Here is a 22,727-nt window from a genome sequence, read left to right as displayed (position 1 = left end):
ATGAGCCACCATATTGGGGCATCAGCTTGGATGAATGGAGCTGGCACTGGGTGGACAGGAAAATGGACATTCTTACTTCTTGAGTTCTGATAATATTAAAATCAAACTCCCTTTTTATTACTATTACTAGGCATCTCTCAAAAGGAAATCTTCCATTGGGTTCTTTACGTTAGACTTGTCATTTGTGTATAATTTATGTGATTCCTGATGAAACAAATAAGGTAAGTAGCGGTCAGTTTGAAAGATAAAATCAACATGTCAAATGTCACTGTGTTATTTAAGATTTGTAATTTAAAACTTGCACAAGATCACAAACTCAGTACACACCTATTTAGCACTTGGTGTGGTATAAAATTACATATTTTTCTATTACTACCAATTCCTTGTTTGGGGCTTATACTGCTTTGACTCAAGTAGCAATTATTTCATTTATGTTTGTGGAAATTCCTCTTTTCCTCCTTCTTTGACCTTGTTGATTTTGTTTTTTTCCCTGTTATTGCTACCTACCTGTACTTTATTTTCCTATACTAGTTGATAATACTAGGGTGTTGTACCATGTTAGCCATTATGAATGTAGTGAGAAGTCAAGCAAAATGACACCTTTTATTGGCTAACTAAAAAGATTACAATATGCAAACTTTCGAGGCAACTCAGGCCTGATGAAGGTATCTGAGTTCCCTCGAAAGCTTGCATATTGTAATCATTTTAGTTAGCCAATAAAAGGTGTCATTTTGCTTGACTTTTCACTATACTAGTTAAAATAAAAACACTTTAGGGAATGTCCATCAATTTAAAAATAAACACAAAGCTATTAGTTTTGTGAAATAGATTACTATAATTATATCAAAGATTGAAAGAGCCTGGAATGCACATGCCTAGACCGCACTATGCTTACTTGTTGTAGCTTTGGTGGACGTCTTCTTGCTTTTTCGATTTCCTTTCACCGCCCAGATGTAGATAGTATACTCCACTCCAGGTCTGAGCCCAGTCAGCTTGTGGGAGTTCTTTTCTGCTCCCACTGAGATCTCCTGACTTTGCCCATCTGCCGAGATGTAGCTGATTCTGTACCCATCCACTGGAGCCAGTACTTTGTTCCAGGACAGCGCAACTGTGTCCTCAGTCACACTTGTTGCCACCAAATTAGTTGGGCTGTCAATATCTGCGAAGTAATACATTTTTTTACCCTCAGATCAGAGAAGATGCTGGTCAGACACCTGAGGGGAAAATGCTCTAAAACTGCTTGGAATCGATGCTTATTTTTTGAATGATTATACTTGAAAATGTATCAAAAATAGTTTGCCTTTCCTGAAATATCTCACAAATAGAATGTTCCACAATATACATATTGTATTAGCGTCTCTTGCATGCATTCCATAAATAGCGATTGCTTGTAGTACTCCATACATGCTTAGCTGAAAATTGTTACCTGTCGTGGCTTTAGCTGAGGCCTTCTTACTGGTCTTTCTTCCTTTCACAGCCCAGATGTTAACCGTGTATTCCACTCCAGGCCTAAGTCCAGTCAGCTTGTGAGAATCCATTTCAGGTCCCACTGAGATCTCCTGGCTTTGCCCATCTGCTGAGGAGTAGCTGATCCTGTAGCCATCAACTGGGGCCAAAACTTTGTTCCAGGAAAGTGTGGCTGTGTCCTCAGTGACACTCATTGTATGTAAATTGGTAGGACTGTCTAGCTCTGTGAAGCAGCACACCGTCTTACTATTCACTTATTATGAGGTCATTTTTAAAGGTTTAGACTATACTTACCAGCATTAGCAAACATGAACAGCTTTTAAGTTCCTTCTTAATTTCATTGAACACATGCAACTCCATTAAGATTTTTAAAACACATTTAAAAAGTGTATTTATTGTTTGTTTTAAATGGTGCACAATTTGAAATTGCCTGCTGTGAATCCACTGCCTGCACATTTGCCATGCATTTTGGGCGCATGCTGCATTCATCTTAAAGCCGTTACCTGTAGTAGATTTTGTTGAGGCCTTCTTACTGCTCTGGCTTCCCTTCACAGCCCACAGGTAGACTGTATACTCCACTCCAGGTCTCAGTCCAGTTAGTTTATGAGAGTTCTTCTCAGCTCCTACAGATATCTCCTGGCTCTGACCATCTGTTGAGGAGTAGCTAATCCAGTAGCCATCAATTGGAGCCAAAACTTTGTTCCAGGAAAGCGTGGCTGTGTCCTCAGTGACACTCTTTGTATGTAAATTAGTAGGACTGTCTAGATCTGTGAAGCAGTACATTCTCTTACCATTCACTTATCATGAGGTCATTTTCAAAATCAAAGTTGTTTGAAAGGTCATTTTACATTAGACGATACTTACCCGCTTTAGCAAGCATAGCATTTACATTGTTTAAATTCCTTTTTTAATTTCCGTGCCTGACTGTTTTGCTGGACACATGCAATTGTGTTAAGGTTTGTAAAACACATTTTTAAAAAAGTATTTGTCGTTCTTTTTAAATGGTGCACAATATAAAATTGCCTGATGTGAATCCACTGCCTGTGCATTTGCCATGCATGTTTGGGCGCATGCTGCACTCAGCTGAAAGCCATTACCTGTAGTAGATTTTGTCGAGGTCTTCTTACTGCTCTGTCTTCCCTTCACGGCCCACAGATAGACCGTATACTCCACCCCGGGTTTCAGTCCTGTCAGTTTATGAGAATTCTTCTCATTTCCCACTGATATCTCCTGACTCTGCCCATCTGGAGAGGAGTAGCTGATCCTATAGCCATCAACTGGGGCCCGTACTTTATTCCAGGAAAGTGTGGCTGTGTCCTCAGTGACACTCTTAGTTAGTAAATTGGTGGGGCTGTCCAGGTCTGTGAAGCAGTAGATTTTCTTACCACTTTAGAAGGATCAAAAGATGCTTGCCAGCCTCACAAATGCAATCTTTCATATTGTTTTCATTCCTTCTTTTTCATTACTTACTAAATCATTTGTCCCACACATGCATTTACACTATAAAACACACAAAATGTAAAGGCGTAAATGTATTTCTACCATTTTATCCTAGAAAGAGCTGTACAGTTTACAATTATCTGTTGTAAATCCACTGCCTGCACATTCTCCAAGCATGTTTGGGTGCATGCTGCACTTAGCTTTACGTTATTACCTGTAGTAGCTTGTGTTGAGGCCTTCTTACTGTTCTGGTTTCCCTTCACAGCCCACACATAGACTCTATACTCCACTCCGGGTCTCAGTCCAGTCAATTTATGAGAGTTCTTCTCAGCACCAACTGTTATCTCCTGACTCTGCCCATCTGCTGAGGAATAGCTGATTCTGTAGCCATCAACCGGGGCCAGTACTTTATTCCAGGAAAGTGTGGCTGTGTCCTCTGTCACACTCTTTGTAAGTAAATTGGTGGGGCTGTCGAGGTCTGTGAAACAGAGATTTTCTTACCAATATATTACCATCTCCTTTTGAAGGTCCATAAAATGCTGACTAGCCTCATAAAGCAAACCTTTTCACACTGCTTTAATTTCTTATTTTTTTTGCATCTATACACAGTAGGTTTAGCAAAGTATCCATCCACTCATCTATTTTTAAACCTAGTTTTGTGATTCAGACATTATGGGGAGCTATTGCCCATCTCAGTAGAATCATGTAAATCACAGAATCAGCCCTAGAGAGGACACCCGTCAACTTTTGGATACGTTCACGTTCAACCCACACTCACCCATGTCAGGCCAATTTAGAGTCTGAACAACTACTACAAGCATGTCCTTAGGATGCAGTAAGAAGTCAAGGAGCCTGGAGAAAAACTCATTCAAAGATGAAGAGATTGTGCAAATTCTACAAAGACAATGATTAGATCCTTGAAAGAAGCAGTACTGACCACTGTGCTACCATGATGGCTATGCATTATTTCTTTTTAAAAAGTCCCTTTTTCAATCTGTAGTTATATTTGGAAAATTGTTCTTTTAAGATGCAGAGTAATTTGCTTTTACTTGCTGCATATCCACTTCTGTATACTGTATAATTACATGCATGCTGCAGTTGGCTTCAAGCCATTACCTGTAGTAGCCTTTGTTGAACTCTTCTTACTGTTCTGGTTTCCCTTCACAGCCCAGATGTTGACTGTGTATTCCACCCCGGGTTTCAGTCCTGTCAGTTTATGAGAGTCCTTCTCAGTGTTCACGGATATCTCCTGGCTTTTCCCATCAGCTGAGGAGTAGCTGATCCTGTAGCCATCAACTGGGGCCAGTACTTTATTCCAAGAAAGTGTGGCTGTGTCTTCTGTGACACTTTTTGTTAGTAAGTTTGTGGGGCTGTCGAGGTCTGCGAAGCAGTACATTTTCTTATTATGTGTTAACAACTTCTTTTAAGGAATCAAAACTTGATGGCCAGATTCACAGATAAAATTTTTTACACTGCTTACATTCCTTCAATTTCATTATCTGCAGTAATTAAGCGTTGGTCCCATGCATGCAATTAAATTAAAAAAAACACACAAATTTTGAAGAAGTTGTTATAATCAAGCCATTTTTTGGAAAACACTGCACAATTTGCGATTGCCTGCTTTAAGTGCACTGCTTGTGCATTCTCCATGCATATTTGGGTGCTTAATGCCGTTACCTGTAGTAGCTTTTGTTGAGATCTTCTTACTATTACGATTTCCTTTCACAGCCCAAACATAGACCGTATATTCCATCCCAGGTCTCAGTCCAGTCAGAGTATGAGAGTTCTCTTCAGCTCCTACTGAAATCTCCTGGCTTTGCCCATCTTTGGAAGAATAGCTGATCCTGTAGCCATCAACTGGGGCAAATGCTTTGTTCCAGGAAAGTGTGGCGGTGTCTTCCGTTACACTTTTTGTTAGTAAATTGGAGGGGCTGTCGAAGTCTGTGAAGCAGTAGATTTTTTTACAAACATTTCACTATCGCCTTTTGAAGGTTTACAAGTGCAGTCCAACCCATCCATCCATCCATTATCCAACCCGCTGAATCCGAACACAGGGTCACGGGGGTCTGCTGGATCCAATCCCAGCCAACACAGGGCACAAGGCAGGAACCAATCCCAGGCAGGGTGCCAACCCACCGCAGGACACACACAAACACACCCACACACTAAGGCCAATTTAGAATCGTCAATCCACCTAACCTGCATGTCTTTTGGACTGTGGGAGGAAACTTGAACGCCCGGAGGAAACCCACGCAGACACTGGGAGAACATGCAAACTCCACGCAGGGAGGACCTGGGAAGTGAACCCAGGTCTTCTAACTGCAAGGCAGCAGTCCAACCCCATGGAGGAAATTGATTACACTACAAAAATGTTTTTGCTTTAGTCGTGTATTGAGGTTCTGCTTCAGACATGCAAAACATTCATCCATCTATTGTTTTTTTTTAGTTACAGTATTGTGGGGTTCCGGTGACTAACTCAGCAGAACTCGGTAGAATGCTTGACCAAATCAGACTGGATGTCCGTTCATTCTTGGATACATTCACACTTAATACAATCACACTCATGCTAGGCCAGTTCAGAGTCTCTAAGCAAATAATTAAATATGTTTTTAGGATGCAGTCAGAAATCAGGGGGCCCAGAGAAAAAAACATTCAGGCATGGAGAGACTGTGCCAGTTCCACAGTGACAGCATTTAAGTTACAGGAAACAACAGCACTAACACCTATGCCACCATCATGACTTCCTGGAATTTAATTTTAAAAAGACTGGTTTTAAGACTGCAGTTGTATTTGCAAAGTTCCTCTTGTAAAACAGAGTAATTTGCAATTACTTGCTGTAAATCCACGTCTGTAAATAACTAACATGCATGCTACACTTGGCTTAGAGCCATTACCTGTAGTAGTTTTTGTTGAACTCTTCTTACTGTTCTGGTTTCCCTTCACAGCCCACACATACACCGTATACTCCACTCCAGGTCTCAGTCCTCTCAGTTTGTGAGAGTTCTTCTCAGCACCCACTGATATCTCCTGGCTCTGCCCATCTGCTGAGGAGTAGCTGATCCTGTAGCCATCAACTGGTGCCAATACTTTGTTCCAGGATAGTAAGGCTGCATCCTCAGTGACACTCTTTATTAGTAAATTGGTTGGGCTGTCGAGGTCTGTGAAGCAGTAGATTTTCTTACCGCTTATCACCAACTCCTTTCAAAAGTTCTAAAGATGATGGCCAGCCACATCATCTTTCATACTGTTTGCATTCCTTTTTGTTCATTATCTAAAGCATTTCTCCACTCATGCAATTAAGTTTAAAAAACACACCCACTTTAAAGATGTATTTGTATTTCTAGCATTTTGCTTGGAAAGCGCTGCACAATTTGCAATTGCCTGCTGTAAATCCTCCGCCTGTACATTCTCCATGCATGTTTGGGCGCATGCTGCTCTTAGCTTAAAGCTGTTACCTGTGGTAGCTTTTGTTGAGATCTTCTTACTGTTCTGGTTTCCATTCACAGCCCACATGTTAACTACATACTCCACTCCTGGTCTTAGTCCAGTCAGTTTATGAGAGTTCTTTTCAGCTCCTACTAATATCTCCTGACTGTGGCCATCTGCTGAAGAGTAGCTGATCCTGTAGCCATCAACTGGGCCAAGTGCTTTGTTCCAGGAAAGCATGGCTGTGTCTTCTGTGACACTCATTGTTAGTAAATTGGTGGGGCCATCAAGGTCTGTGAAGCAGCAAATTATCTTACCATTTATTATGACTCGTCTTTGATAGTTAAGTAGATGATAATTAAAAACAAAGGTATAATATCCTGATGTTTTCTCACCCCACTTTTTCATTAAATAAGCTTTAATTTTTATATTCACCTTATGACAATCTTGTCACTTTTCTGATTACAGATATATTATAACTTGTTTCACAAAAATTTTGGTGCAACTGTATAGTGTTTTTATATATTTGGTTGATGGGACCATTGGACCACTTCTAAAAACATGCCACTAATGTCTTCATATCCTCTTTATAATGCATAGCGCTTTAACTGTTTAAGCTCTGACGACACTCCTTCTGTCTCCATACATATTCAGTAGCCTCATTGTGGACTTGTAATGTTTATCTCCTTATTATTGATCCCCTTGGTGTTGCATGCCCTTCACTTGACTTAGCTCTAACACATTTTTTTTGGTTTAGTGTGATACAGTTAATGTTATTACATATAATAAATGAGCAAGAAAGTTTGTCTGTCCTGATGTTCGTCAAAACGCAATCACCAAATAAGAGGAAGAGTAAATATCCAAAAGCTTCAGTTTTGGTGATTAATAAAAAAATTCAAATGTGTGAGCGTGATTCAAAAAATCAAGGAAAACCCTAGAACAGTAAATTCTAATTTAATTCGGAAAAAATTATATATCAAGATTATGAGAAACATGGGAACACTGTCATGTCATCCACACGTAATCAAAGCTACTTTTCTAACCAGAACTGGAAATGGAGAGGATTTTTTCATTCAGCATATACCTATGATTTCCAATGAACTCCGTTTCGAATTCAAACAACTTCAATTTTCAGTATGTTTTACATTTGTGATGTCCATAAATTAGGCGTAAGGACAATCACTTAAAGTTACTGGAGTTTACCTCAAAGAACCGCGTTTTTCACAGCTATATGTCACCTCTTCCAGAGTAGGATCAGGAAAGAATTTATACGTTCTTGCTCCTAATCGTGAAACGAAAAACGTTATGTATCATAAGGCACTCCAAATGATTTGTAGCAACTTTAATCCGTTATTCATTAATAATGGCAATTTGACATTTGAACAATGTACAAATAATACATTGATTGCCAAATAATAAATGGATATTGTTTCACTTTTTTCCAACCAGAGTGACAGCCAGGCATCCCTGCTATAATTATTATTAAATAATTATACTGAACAGTATGTGTATGACAGCTTCTTAAGTGAGCAAACTATGGAATGTTCTGCTAACAGCACTGAGAATTAAAATCCTCATTTTAGTCAAAAGAATGTTATCAAGACACCTGCTGCTGATATCTGCTACTGCAACATGATTGCTGTGAAATGTAATCTTTATCTTTGTTTACTGTTATCATCAAACATCTCTTCCCTTCATATGAGCTAAAAGTTGCAATATACTAAAACATACATGACGTTTACCCATCACTGCTAATCTGATTTCCCATTATGACACAAATGTAAAACAGTATATTCCACTTCGGCCTCAGCGCAGTGAATTTATGAGAGTTATGAGAGTTATGCTGGAACCTACAGAGAATTCTGGGTTCTGCTCAACTAAGTTGATCAGTACAATTTTGCAGTCATCAGTGGGATATGAACATTCTTCTAGAACAATGTTACTATGCCTTCTGATCCTCTCTTGGTAACAGAACTGGTTAGGCTGTTAAGTTCTGCGGAGTGTGAAATTTTATTCTTTTCATACCCGTTGTAGTCCAAAACAGGAGGGACCATATTCAGGTACTTTTTCACTTTTTTGCCTTTGTCGTTAATTGAAACTTATTTAAAAGAAAACTTCTTCTTCATAATGACCAGAGAAACTTCAAATTTTAGCTCAATATGGCTTTCCAAACACCTGAGAGTCCATATTGAGATAAATATCCAGTTATTAGTTGTCCTTACACAAACTACTGGCTAGTTTTTGTTTGTATACCATTATTTATTAATTTATTCATCATGTGCCTTTTTCCTATGTTGCTTTTAAAATGTTATATTAACCTTTAAATTCAGCAATTAATTCATAGAACTCAAATGCAAACCCTGCATTTCCTTGCCTATGCCTTTGCCATTGCTCTTTATTGAATTCTTAGAAAATCAATAGTATTCTGCATTCTGAATTCTGCAATTCCATGGTGCCAGTAGATTTTTCTTTATAGATTCCTACATGATTTCTCACAAGTGCAGGCTCACTGACTGCATTGGCAGATCTGTTTGTTGACCATTTTTCTGTTACTTGTGGTATTTGACCTAAGCATAAGCTGAACATGTAACTGCTTGTAAACATGTTTGACATCAGGAACAAAGTCATACATGAAAAAGATAATGTTTAAGTGTACTGGAGGAACTGGGAGGAGGCTACACATTAGAGAATCAATAACACCTTTTTAATGAGTCTGGAATTTTCATATTCCTAAAATGAAGTGTTTTTCATTTTGGACTATTTATATTTGTTACAAAATTGTTTATATTTTATTGCTTATACAAGTTGTGACTGCACACCTTCTATCATCTGAGCCTAACATTAGCTTGTCATTTTCATTTTACTTCTCAAACCTTCTGAATGCCTTTTAATTTTGAACAGGTCCATAATACTTTTAGAGTATGAATAACTACACAAATGGCACCTGAAGGTGGCACATGCAGATTTCACCCACTGCTCTCGTCTTTTTGAACTTATTTATTACATATGTTTGCTAGGAACTACAAATGTTTCACTCATCTCACTTAAAAATGTAACATTGTAATGGAAACTTTTTGTATACATCGTTTTACCTTTAGGATGCATTTTGTAATCATGCTAAAATTACATTACTTTGCAAGATATAGCCAATATACAAATAACCCAATTGTGCTTCACTCACTCAGAATATGGAACCAATGTAGAAAGCATTTTAAGATAGAGAATCTTTTATCTGTGGCACCTCTGCATGAGAACCACCTTTTTCAACCCTCGCAAACATATGCAGTTTTTAATATCTGGAAAAAATTTGGGATTAAATTGCTTAGAGATCTTTATATAGACAACATCTTTGCATCCTATGAACAATTACATTACAAATTTAATTTTCCAGCAACACATTTCTTTCACTATCTTCAAATTAGAAACTTTGTCAAACAGAACCTGCCCGATTTTCCCCATCTCCCACCTTCCTCTATGCTGGAAAAAATATTGCTCAGTCTCGAGGACTCAGACAGTATTTATGCAATATATAAAAACATTTTACAGTCCCTCCCTTTCAAAGATCCAAGAGGACAATGGGAAAAGGATCTCTCACTCAACATATCAGAAAAGGAGTGGAAGGTAGCAATGCAGAGAATTCATTCAAGCTCCATATGCGCAAAGCATACAATTATTCAACTCAAAATTATATATTGAGCACATCTGTCTTGCTTAAAATTATCCAAAATGTTTCCAGGGCAAGATCCAACCTGTGAACGCTGCAATCAAGCTCCAGCCTCACTGGGTCACATGTTTTGGGCCTGCACCAAATTAACATCATTCTAGGCAAAAATTGTGCCTTTCACACAACCTTGGTGTCCCAACCCCTCCTAATCCACTAATAGCTGTGTTTGGTGTTCTTCCAGATGGACTTAAAGTGGAGAAGGACAAACAAACTGTGATTGCCTTCACTACACTATTGGCACGCAGACTTATTTTGCTAAACTGGAAGAATCCTAACTCTCCTCTTTTAACTCAGTGGGTAACTGATGTTATATACTATTTGAAATTGGAAAAAAACTGATTCTCACTTAGAGGATCTGTGCAGAACGTTTTCAAAACCTGTCAGTATCTAATCAATAATATTTTAGAATAAGCTCTTAAATCACTGAGGAAGTACATTCTCTCCCCATTTCTTTTTCTTCTCCATTTATCTGTAATAAAAATAGTAAAAATAAATAAATTGATGAGTTTAAGTTTTGGTCTGTTGGCCATGCTCTCTTTCTCAGGGGTGGGGGTTGATTTGTTTTCAATCCTATTTTTGTTTGTAAAAATTGATCTATTTGTATGGAATAATTATAATAAAATCAATAAAATTATAAAAAAAATAATAAATAAATAAAATTATGTTATTTTTCCCTTTTTTTCTTTAAATGCACAAATAAGACCATACATTTTACAAATGTGAGGAGTCCATTTATTGCTTCATACTATTTGTTTAGTTAATACTTAATGTTTATACTTTTAGAAGCTTTCAGGATCTTCACCCCAGCAAAATAACCCAATAGTTTGCTTCATATTTAGATTTCCCTTGAGCCTTTGTGTGAAGAAGTACTTTCTGGATGAATGCATGTTCTATAATTGTCACCAATATCCTAGAATCCAACAGTGTCTCTGGTATTTTCTGTACCTCTAACTTTGGTATCTTCATCAAATAACTTAGGTAAATACACTTTATCAGAAGCTACTTTTTGCCATTTAATATAAATTAGCAAAAGCAATGGTCCCCAAACAAATCCCTAAGGACATTCTCTTCATCTCCTGCCCATTAACCAATCTGAAATCTATTTTTCTAACCTATCATTAATGCTAATGATTTCAAAATGTATCTTTGGTCTTAAACAATACTGAAGTCTTTTTAAAATTCTAAATACATGGTGGTGTACATTTCATTTTTCCCTGCTACAGTTCAAAAAAATCAAACAAATTTCACTGTAAAGATCTTGTGAGTTTCATATGGTGCTTTAAAATTTTTCTGACTGTAGTTTCCATTATCCTACAGAGCACTCAAGTAAGGTTTTATGGACATATTAATTACTAGAGTTCATTTGATCTCATTTCTTCTGGATTGAGCTCTCATTGGCAAATTTCCAGTTATCAGGAGCTTCTCCAATTGAGTGACTGCTGGATTAATCTTATGTACAGTTTACAAATAATATATTTAACTTCTCTTTTGCACCCATGATCCATCCATCCATCCATTCTCTTCCGCTTATCTGAGGTCGGGTCGCGGGGGTAGCAGCTTGAGCAGAGATGCCCAGACTTCCCTCTCCCTGGCCACTTCTTCTAGCTCTTCCAGGAGAATCCCGAGGTGTTCCCAGGCCAGCCGGGAGACATAGTCCCTCCAGCGTCTCCTGGGTCTTCCCCGGGGCCTCCTCCCGGTTGGACGTGCCCGGAACACCTCACCAGGGAGGCGTCCAGGAGGCATCCTGATCAGATGCCCGAGCCACCTCATCTGACTCCTCTCGATGCGGAGGAGCAGTGGCTTTACTCTGAGCCCCTCCCGGATGACTGAGCTTCTCACCCTATCTTTAAGGGAGAGCCCAGACACCCTGCGAAGGAAACTCATTTCAGCCGCTTGTATTCGCGATCTCGTTCTTTCGGTCACTACCCATAGCTCATGACCATAGGTGAGGGTAGGAAGATAGATCGACCGTTAAATTGAGAGCTTTGCCTTATGGCTCAGCTCCTTTTTCACCACGACAGACCGATGCAGAGCCTGTATCACTGTGGACGGCGCACCGATCCGCCTGTCGATCTCACGCTCCATTCTTCCCTCACTCGTGAACAAGACCCCAAGATACTTGAACTCCTCCACTTGAGGCAGGATCTCGCTCCCAACCCTGAGAGGGCACTCCACCCTTTTCCGGCTGAGGACCATGGTCTCGGATTTGGAGGTGCTGATTCCCATCCCAGCCGCTTCACACTCAGCTGCGAACCAATCCAGAGAGAGCTGAAGATCACAGCCTGATGAAGCAAACAGGACAACATCATCTGCAAAAAGCAGTGACCCAATCCTGAGTCCACCAAACCGGACCCCCTCAACACCCTGGCTGCGCCTAGAAATTCTGTCCATAAAAGTTATGAACAGAATCGGTGACAAAGGGCAGCCCTGGCGGAATCCAACTCTCACTGGAAACGGGTTCGACTTACTGCCGGCAATGCGGACCAAGCTCTGACACCGGTTGTACAGGGACCGAACCGCCCTTGTCAGGGGGTCCGGTACTCCATACTCCCGGAGCACCCCCCACAGGATTCCCCGAGGAACACAGTCGAACGCCTTTTCCAAGTCCACAAAACACATGTAGACTGGTTGGGCGAACTCCCATGCACCCCCCAGAACTCTGCTAAGGGTGTGCACCCATGGTGATTTTTTTTATTTACCATACATACTCACATATAAGTCAGGTCTTGACACCCGAAAAATCGATCATAAAATCAGACCCGACTTATATGCCCGTTCAAAAATGCGACACTTAATTTTTTTTTACATCTTCTTGCCTCCTCCAGTCTTGCATCAGTTTCTCAGACGCATCGAATTTTGTTGCAGCAGCGCAGTTACCAATTTCTTTCGCTACTTCAACAACGTTTAATTTAAAACCAGCTTCTTATTTTCTTCTGATCGAACGCTCCATCATAGATAAGGGATGCTGTTACAATAAAGGTGTATGAGGGTGTGAGATACAAAAACCACAAATCAGTGCAAACATTGCTTTGGAATAGTATGGTTATTATCATGTGGTCACTTAGGCACAATAGAGGAAGAGAGACAGAGGTTAGGAGCACCTGCTGATACAGCACATTGCCGCACCCACATAGAAAAAAAGGCAGTGTGCTCGATGGTTACTCTCTCAGGTGGGTGTTAGCATATCATAATCCTTTGTACCAATAGTGTGAGTTTTCCGCAATCAACTTATATGACTGATATTATAAAATGCCAGAAATTATACTGTAAAAGCAAGTTCTGACTTATCCATGGTAGAACTTAATCCGTGAGTACTGTATATGCAGCACTTCAATACACATGGTTCCAGTTGCAGATATGACTAAAAATATAAAATATCGGAAACCAGCTAGTACTCTCCTCCTCACCCACTAAGGGGCAGATTAGCAAATCAACTTCAAGGACATAGGCACCAGTATGAGACCTGGTCCTTTAATGGCAAATAAAGGCTCAGATTTACAGAGGCACCATGAGCCGCTCAATGCATGTACCCAAAGCAGAAATACTGTCAAGCCTGGTAAAAGTTTGTGGGGTTGGTTAGAAAGTGAACCAGGAGGGGGTGCAAATCCACCTCAAGGACAGAACTAGTCTAGAATCAGGGGGTCAACTGAGGACATAGCTCCTCTGATGAGTGGAAGAGATCAGAGCTTAGAGACAAGAAAACACAGCGATATGAGGTTGAGAAAGCAGTGCTTTCTTATACTTGGTAGGGGGCATCGGGGTTGGCAGTCTGACTAGGCATGCAAGGCCTGTACAGTCAAGCTCTGTGACTCAACAGGGTTTGTTTCTTTTCTGTTTGCATTGAACTTTGTGTTTTACCTGAACTTCTCTCTTTCTTGTGTTACATTTTTTGTACTATAGGATCAATTTTATTGTGGAAATTTGTCCTTAGAGAGCTTCAAGAAGAGCACCTTTCTACATAAAAACCCCCCATTAGTTGATTATTAACTTTAGTAAATACCTTTCTTTCCTAGCTTCAAAGCAGCAATTATAAAGCCCCTGCTGAGTAAAACTAACCTGAACGTATCAGTCATGCCTCATGGTAACCCTTTTGATTATAAATTAAAGAAGAAATTAAAGCAGCACAGATGTTTTATATTATTATCACAGATATCATCTTGGCTGCTACATAGGATAGCATTTCAAGGTTATCTTATCAAATCCTCTGCTCCTTTACATCTTACAAATTCAGCATTTATGAATCAATATCAGAAATTTGTATCTTTGGTCTACATTTTTTCAGTAAATTTTGTTCACCCTGATGTTGTTACATCCAAACATAACTGATGGCTATTGATACACTGATCAAACTGTACTTGTATATACATATTGTGAAAGAAGTGTCAGAGGGGGACACTTTTACATTTTTTTGTGCACTGGGTGGTTCCATTAGGCACCCACTGTTGGGACTGGGGGATGAGAAGTTAAAAGGCTGTCTGTACTTATTAATGGTATTTGCTGTCTTGCAAGGGAGTCACTGCTTTGAAGTCTGGCCTTGGAGGATGCCTGTATTTACCTGGCTTGGAAATATTGGTTCCTAATCAGCATATCTGTACTTATTAATGTTTGGTAACCATACATTTTGTTAACTTGTGTTTTCATTAATTGTTAAACCCAGGCAATTTAGATGTGTCATTGATTAAACTGTTTGTCCAGGACTGACAACAGCAGGGACTAAATATAAACTCCTGGGCAGCAGAAGGCAGGAGGAAGAGTCAACAGGAAACGCTGCCAAGACACTCAGACAGGGCACAGGGGGCTCACAGGCAGACAAGGGTACCTGGCTGGTACGACGTGAGGCACAAGGACAGCAACATTTACTTCCAGGGAGGAAGAGACAGCTCCACAAGGAGACGCCAGTTGTGGGTCCAGCGAAAGAGGGAAGCCGCATGAGAGGACCAAGCAAAGCTGACAGACGAGGAATGAGGCGTGCCTAGGTCCCAGCCACACAAGGAGCCCAGGGTGGAAGAAAAAGGAACAACGAAGAGACGCTGACAGGGAGTCAACAATTTGACACAGCTTCTGCCGGGGAACAGAGTGCATCCATGGACAGTTGAACAATTAAGTGTTGGGGTAACACAGTGCCCAAACTGGACTCTGCACCACTAAAGGTTGTATCCTCCAATTCTTGTTTTTAACGGACTTTTAGAGGGTGGACTGTGTATTTTCCTTTTAAAAAAAGGGAAATTGATTCCTGATATGTTTAGTTTTTGTTATGTGTGTTCATCTGTTTAATGTACCTTATATTGTTTTGTGTAATAGAACCTACTGTTGCTTTTTTCTAAAATTACTGTTGTGTCTTTCATTGTGTGTTTACTCACCGCCCAATTTAAAGAAACCTGTGTGCTATTATTGGTAAATTTCAGGAGTTCCCAGTCTCTTAATAAAACTGGGTGGCGTAGTCGGATATTTTAATGGTGTCATAGTTAGATTACCTATAAGTGTGACCAGACACCTGTGACAGAAGGCAGGGATGGACTGGCATCCCAGATGGAATGGATGGTGCTTAATTACCTGGCCAGGTGGCCTTCATAGAGAGCATCAATGGATGGGAATCCTTGCTGGGATTGTTGGTGTTCCCTTCCTAGGAACACGTGTACCCTCAGTACTCCAGGGGGCAGCATCCCTTTGTGGGGGCTCCCATTTCGGCACTGGCAGGGCACTGCATGGCAGTTGTAGTCCACAGATGCAGACCTTTTGGTGTCCCTGGGTTCCACCTGAGGGTGCTGCTTGAAGGAGGCTTCCCTGTCCTTTTTGAGGTTCCACCTGACCTGCAATAATGTGGCTCCAGAAGTACTCCAGGGTCTGGCAAGAAAAGCAATTGCTATGCCTCACCCAGGTGAACTGGAGACAGAAGAAGAGGAAGAAATGTTTGTCTAGACTTACTCTTTTGAACCTAGGACTGTTGTCATTTTAGTTGTGTAAGGGGGTCCAAGGTGCCTCCCAGTGGCAACTATATATTGTGAGTGCCCTGGAGGACAGATTGAGATCCTGGCTGGATAATGCCATGAACTCTTGCTAAGTTGGAAGGTGCCAGGGGATGGACAAACAGAAGCAGGAGGCCAGGAGCAGTTCCGTCCTCTATAAGTTAGGTGAAAGTGGTCTGCTGTAGGCATCCCAGCTTAGACACTGCAGGGGTTCATGAGAAGTTCAAAAGTGCAATCCTGTCAGGGTCCCTGGGTGCTGCAAGGGGGCGCTGTCAGGGAAGGACTACCCTGGTGTCCAAACAACCTGGAAGTGTTCCCCACAAGTCACGCCGGGTCACTGGAAACCAATCTGAGTCCAGCATGAAAGGAGCTTTCTACCTTACCTCAATGAGTCAGAGTCAGGAGGAGTGTGGATGAGACTACAAGGGAGGTGCAGAGGGAGGAAAAAAAACATTATCGGATTGTACTACCGTGAAAGACAATCTAGTAATTGGTAGAGGTATTGTAAAATAAAGATCTTGTATTTGAACCTCAGGACTGTAGCATTTACTTGTGTCTGGGGGTTTGGAGGTTCAGTGACACCCCTACTGCTTACTGAATAGATAGTGAAAAGCATTCACACATAGCACAGATGAAACAGAGATATTAGGACAATGTCCATGAAAAAACAAGCAAACATAATCCTAATTTTTGTGTGTCATGCAGTTTTCTAATATTTTCTAAATTTTAGGTTTTCTTTCACTCTAAAATGCCACCTGCCCACCCACACAAAGGACTGCTAAGCCAGCATGTGCCAGGGTAATTACATAAATCAATAGGTTACATTATGATGACCATCATAAAATTAAAGTTAAAAAGAACAACAGAACCTGACGTGTCTATTAAGCCTGGTTTTCTAATAATTCACCATGTCTATCAAGCTGCTACTGTTTTATGCAGAAGGACAAACTTTACAGAGATTACTGTAGTTCTTCATCAGGCTCCAAGACAGTTAAATTTGTGAATCACATGGTTAGCAATAAAATCCTTTTCCTTTACAGCTTGACATACGTATAACCCAGTGCTTTAACTACTGACCATAACAGTGGTACCTCTTACACTTGACAATTCTTTCATTTCAGCATAATGGGCACAGTTAAGAGCCTGGCTCCAACTGAAACCAGAAGATTGTTGCATAAATGACACTATCAACAAAGATAACTGCCCATTTTATACATTTCATCCTCCTGATACTAATAATGCCTACAGGGCAAGTTTAATAATCTGCTGAAATCCCAGAATTTTTCATTTCCATTCACCTGTTCTCTGTCACACTGCTTAATGGGACAAAAAAATTGAACTTTGTTTTTTATTGTTTAGTATAACAAAGAAACCTGTTATACAAATCAATAAATAACAATCTGAAATTAAGTCTAAGTCAAAAGAAAAATGTATTACTGCTATGCCAAGTCTTGTTACTATTTGGTCTATTTACTTTAGGTGTGCATGTATGAGAATCACAGAACACTTATGATAACAAGAACTACTGGTAATCACAGGTCTGCCGCTTCATTGCTGTAAAACCAGATAATGGGAAAGGTTCTGTACTTTAACTACTTAACCAGTAACATTCAGAAGAATATAATAGTTATAGTTGGCTGCATGCAGTTCTGTATGATAACCATCAAATTAAAAATACATTGATTTATATTATCTGACTTGCAACAGCTTGAAATAGCAACAGCTTTCATTCAAAAAAGAATAAAACCTCCTAAATCTATCCCTTTCTTGGAAGAATCTCATTTGACTTTGTAAAATGAGAGTGAATTGCTTACCTGTGACCGCTTTAGTTGAAGCCTTCTTACTTTTCCGGTTTCCTTTTATTGCCCAGATGTAGATGGTATACTCGACTCCAGGTCTTAACCCAGTCAGCATGTGAGTATTCTTATCAGCACCTACCGAGATCTCCTGACTCTGGCCATCTGCAGAGGAGTAGCTGATTCTGTAGCTATCAATAGGAGCCAATACTTTGTTCCATGACAGTGTAGCTGTGTCTTCAGTCACACTCTTTGTTACCAGGTTAGTCGGACTATCAAGCTCTGTTAATAAAACAAATAATTGAAAAAAATCTAATTGCACTTTTTATACCATTTATGATAATTATTTTACATCCATACATTAATTTTCAACAGTGTTTAACCAATTCAGGGTTATGTACAATAGGCCTGCTTTTATATCAGTGACTACATTTGCTAATTATTGGTATTTATGACTAGTATACTACTAGTATGTTTTCATTTCACATTCTAGCCACCGGACAAGTGCAAATACTAACAGCATCAAGCTAGACACCACCACCTCAAATGAGTTGTATTTAAGCTGACAAAACAATTCCACGTAGATAATGCAAGGAATCCATAGCGAAAAGGAATTTGCCATAAAAGGAGTAATTGGTCATTAGTTGACAGAATTCATGCTGAGAGGTTCATGCTCACAATAGTCTGTTGCTTGACCTTCTATAGGTCTGTAGTATGCTTTCAGCAGAGGTTACAGACAAATATTACTCGTCCAGGTTGTTCCTGGAAGACTTATGCTGAAGATCACCGGGGTCACTCTGTCTTATTGTCTGCGGCAAAATTTAAAGATTAGTTGTGTCACACATTCCAAAGGCTGCCAAATTTGTTTTTATTTAATTTAGTCAAACCTTTACAATTTGGCTGAATCTATCAATCTAAAATGTGATTAACTGAGATAAAAGGAATAATGGGAACTGGCCTGATACACATTTGCTGCTAATGGTGAATCTGAACATCACCTACCTTGTTTCACTCGGCCTAGGCTGACTCTATCTTAACTGTCACCCTATTGCAGAACCCCTTTCAGATTAGGCATGGTTTAGAACTCCATCAGTGAATCTTCCCTAAAGACATACTGTATATCTTGAGCAGCCACCTAACAGGTCTGTGTTCCTCTTTCATGCTTTCTCTTACACCAAGTGTAATGGAGTACTAACTAGGGCCTTTATCACCAGTGGCAAAGGCTTCCCTTATTTCCCCTACTCTTGTACTGTGCATGAAGTTAAGTCAGTAGTTGAATATTATTCTGACACAGCAAAATGTAAAATGAAATACAGTCAACGTATGCTCTGCTTTGATATGTCTTAATTAAACTAAACCAATAATCTTTTATGAAATTCTGCTACGTACTGGGGCTCCTCAGTGCAAATCATAAGTGGCTTCTTTGACCTCACAGTATGATTTTCCAAATTGTCAGTCTATAAACAGATAAATTCAATATTTCCAAAAACTGGCATCTGACACCATTGGTTGAAAATAAAAATTGTGCACTGTGGATACTTTTAGACTTATTTTCATAATTTTGAGAAATAGAGGAGAAAGCCTATAGTTTTCACAGGCTTGCACATGTAAATTAAAGAAGTGAACTGAACACCAACTGGACAAAATATACGGGTAGTTCAGCTAGTATAAGTATAGACTATGAGGCCGGGCCAACTATCTTTTAAACGTTTGACTTAATGGGTTCAAGTCCAAGCCAATGTCATAAACTAAGAGCACAAACCAATCTGTTTTAATTACAAGTGACACACTTGGTGTGGAAAGTTCAAGTTGGACTGCACATAAACCTTGGCTCTGTGGCAAGTTTTGTCTTTTGGTAATGAAAGTAGATTGAAAGTTTTATGCTGTAAAAGGAAAATCCATGGAAAGTCAAAATGAAATGAAAATAAATTAACATTTATATTGATATGTGACTGTGAAAGAAGATAGGAGAGCCAGAGATAAATTTGTTGAAACACAAAGAATTGATCTTGATTCAATATATATATTATATACAGCAGAGAAAGCCCCAAATATACATACATAAACAAAAAATGCATTGTATCATACAAAATAAAAAACAAATTAAACAAACCTGTTTTCTGTCTGCCACATGAAGCAATGAAGGAAAAGAGACGAAAAGAATTGAATTATCAGGGGGTTTACCCCCTGCTCGCTTTGCTCACCAACCCCCCTTGCCTGCGCTACGCGCCAGCCGCTTAGCATCTCTGCTGCTCGTGTTGTGAAGAGGGGGGCTGAACGCACCCCAAGGAGATGCGGTCACTCCTCTGAAACCCCCTCTTAAACAGTGATACAATGGGAAACAAATACAGTTTTTTTTTTTTTTATCTCCTCTTTGCTCAATCATCTGCTAGTTTGCTGCGTGATCTGCATCTCACGCAGCGCTTCGAACATTTAAAAGGCTGTACAGCAGCTGTCCTACTCTTTGTCTTTTATTTCTGGCCCCGGGTGTGGGTAAATCTGTTGGCATAAAGTCTTGTCTTGTGGGACCTGAGTTCAAGATATTTTAGTTTATAATTTAAAAATGGAATAAGAATCTGAAAATCTAATAACATCACATTAAAGTTCGATAAATTCTGAAAAGAATGATACCAAACATAAATATGTAGGTTTTAAAATAAGCACGATATAAAGTATGACAAAAAACGTGACATAAAAAGTCACATAAAATCATTGCACAAAATCGTTGCACTTTTAAGCATAGGCTTTAATATAGAGAGTGTTTATAGGGTCAGTATTGTCACATTTACAGGAATTATGTGTCCATATTCAAAAACATGTTAAATTTAGGGTTGAGCCTGTATGCAGGTGTTGTTTCAATTTCCTATTGGCTTAGAAGATAGTTGACAAGCATGAATCAAAGATTTTTTTCTTTAAGCAGCTTTAAAGGTGCTGTTTATGATTGTCTTTCTTTTGTAAGACTCTATATTAAACATACATACACTCACTGAGCAGATTATTAGAAACACCTGTACACCTATTTACCCATGCAATTATCTACTCTACCAATCAAGTGGCAACAGCACAATACATAAAATCATGCAGAAACAGGTCAGGAGCTGCAGTTTATGTTCACATCAAACACCAGAATGGGGAAAAAATGTGATCTCAGTGATTTCAACCACGGTATGATTGTCGGTGCCAGATGGGCTGGTTTGAGTATTCTGGTAACTACTGATTTCCTATCATTTTCACACACAGCACTCACTAGAGTTTACTCAGAATGGTGTAGAAAACAAGAATAAAAATCCAGTGAGCAGCAGTTCTGTAGATGGAAATGACTTGTTAATGAGAGAGATCAGAGGAGAATGTCCAGACTGGTTCGAGCTGACAGAAAGGCTATGATAACTCAGATAACCACAACTGTGGTGAACAGAAAACCATCTCAGAATCAACATCAACTTTTGAGGCAAATGGGCTACAATGGCAGAGGACCACATCAGGTTCCACTCCTGTCAGCCAAGAACAGAAATCTGAGACTCTAGGGGGCACAGCCTCACCAGCACTGGACAGTTGAAGACTGGTAAATGTAGCCTGGTCCAATGAATCTTGATTTCTGCTGAGGCACACAGATGGTGGGGTCAGAATTTGGTGGCAACAGCATGAATCCATGCACACCACTTGCCTTATGTCAACACTCCAGGCTGGTGGAGGTATTAAAATGGTGTGGAAAATTTTCTCTTGGCACACTTTCAGTCCTTTAATTCTTCTTCTTCTTCTTCTTCTTTTCGCTGCTCCCATTAGGGGTTGCAACAGCGAATCATCCTTTTTCATATCATCCTGTCTTCTGCATCTTGTTCTGTTTCACTATCACCTGCATGTCCTCTCTCACCACATCCATAAATCTTCTCTTAGGCCTTCATCTTTTCCTTTTGTCTGGCAGCTCTATCTTTAACATCCTTCTCCCAATATACCCAGCATCTCTCCTCTGCACATGTCCAAACCAATGCAATCTCGCCTCTCTGACTTTGTCTCCCGACCCTTCCAACTTGAGCCGACCCTGCTTTCAGTCCTTTAATGCCAGTCAATATTTACTCGATCGCCATGGCATCTTTGAATACTGTTGCTGACCATGTGTGTCCCTTCATGGCTACAATTTACCCATCATCTAATGGCTACTTCCTGCGCGATAATGCATCATATCACAAATCAATAGTCACCTCAAAAAGAGTTCAATGCTCTTTAGTGGTCTCCCTAGTCACCAGATCTAAATCCAATAGAACACTTTTAGAATGTGATAGAACAGGAGATTCACAGCATGAATGTGCATCTGGCAAATCTGCAGAAATTGTGTGATGCAATTATGTCAACATAGATCAGAATCTTGGAGGAATGTTTCCAACATCTTGTAAAATCCATGCCACAAAGAACTGGCATGCATCACCTTTCTAATAATTTCTATGATAATAATCATTGTAAAAATGATTAAGAGCTGTTGTGTTATAGCCACGTTTGTTGCTCTGGCTCAAGTTTATAATTTTTTAGTTATTATTTTAATGTAATTGTTATATTATGTTTTTGAGTTTTTGTCTTTATATTTACGCAATATTATGATTTTTATTAATATGGTGTTATCTATTAATTAGTTTTCAATTTTGTATTATGTCAAGTGTCCATGAATTACTTTTCTGCGTTATCTGCCCTGCATCCTATAAGTGTAGCTCAAGGAGGCGGGGCCACATAATGATGCATTTGGACTAATCCAGCTGTATAACAAATAAAACTGTTTCAGTATTGTATCTTTGCTTTAGGATTCCTGTTTTTGCTTAGTTGTTTTTCATGATTGGATTTCTGGGTTTTTGAACCCTGCTGTTGTTTATGGTACTGTCCTTGGTTTTGTGATTTTTGTAATTAGTTTTTCTTAAAGTT

The 22,727-nt window shown here is 39.5% G+C and overlaps 1 protein-coding gene across 10 annotated transcripts in view; it reads right to left on the bottom strand.

Annotated features, from left to right (window-relative positions):
- The window catches only part of LOC114659079 (tenascin-N), a 145,159-nt gene that overhangs the window by 40,286 nt on the left and 82,146 nt on the right, over positions 1 to 22,727 (bottom strand). Inside the window, exons 7-15 of one of the 10 annotated variants that reach the window (XM_051933120.1) lie at positions 17,838 to 18,101; positions 6,363 to 6,626; positions 5,802 to 6,065; positions 4,585 to 4,848; positions 4,024 to 4,287; positions 2,565 to 2,828; positions 1,971 to 2,234; positions 1,427 to 1,690; positions 896 to 1,159 (exon numbers count right to left, since the gene is read on the bottom strand). In XM_051933120.1, coding sequence (XP_051789080.1) covers positions 896 to 1,159; positions 1,427 to 1,690; positions 1,971 to 2,234; positions 2,565 to 2,828; positions 4,024 to 4,287; positions 4,585 to 4,848; positions 5,802 to 6,065; positions 6,363 to 6,626; positions 17,838 to 18,101 — 2,376 coding nt within the window. Of the gene's footprint in view, positions 1 to 895; positions 1,160 to 1,426; positions 1,691 to 1,970; positions 2,235 to 2,564; positions 2,829 to 3,121; positions 3,386 to 4,023; positions 4,288 to 4,584; positions 4,849 to 5,801; positions 6,066 to 6,362; positions 6,627 to 17,837; positions 18,102 to 22,727 lie in introns of all 10 variants that reach the window. The other 9 variants (XM_051933119.1, XM_051933118.1, XM_051933123.1 and 6 more) reach the window with 9 other exon arrangements.

This window comes from Erpetoichthys calabaricus, chromosome 10 (genome assembly GCF_900747795.2).
Source record: "Erpetoichthys calabaricus chromosome 10, fErpCal1.3, whole genome shotgun sequence".
Taxonomy (NCBI): domain Eukaryota; kingdom Metazoa; phylum Chordata; class Cladistia; order Polypteriformes; family Polypteridae; genus Erpetoichthys; species Erpetoichthys calabaricus.
The sequence above is the reverse complement of the archived record's forward strand: the minus strand, read 5'-3'. Positions and strand labels throughout refer to the sequence as shown.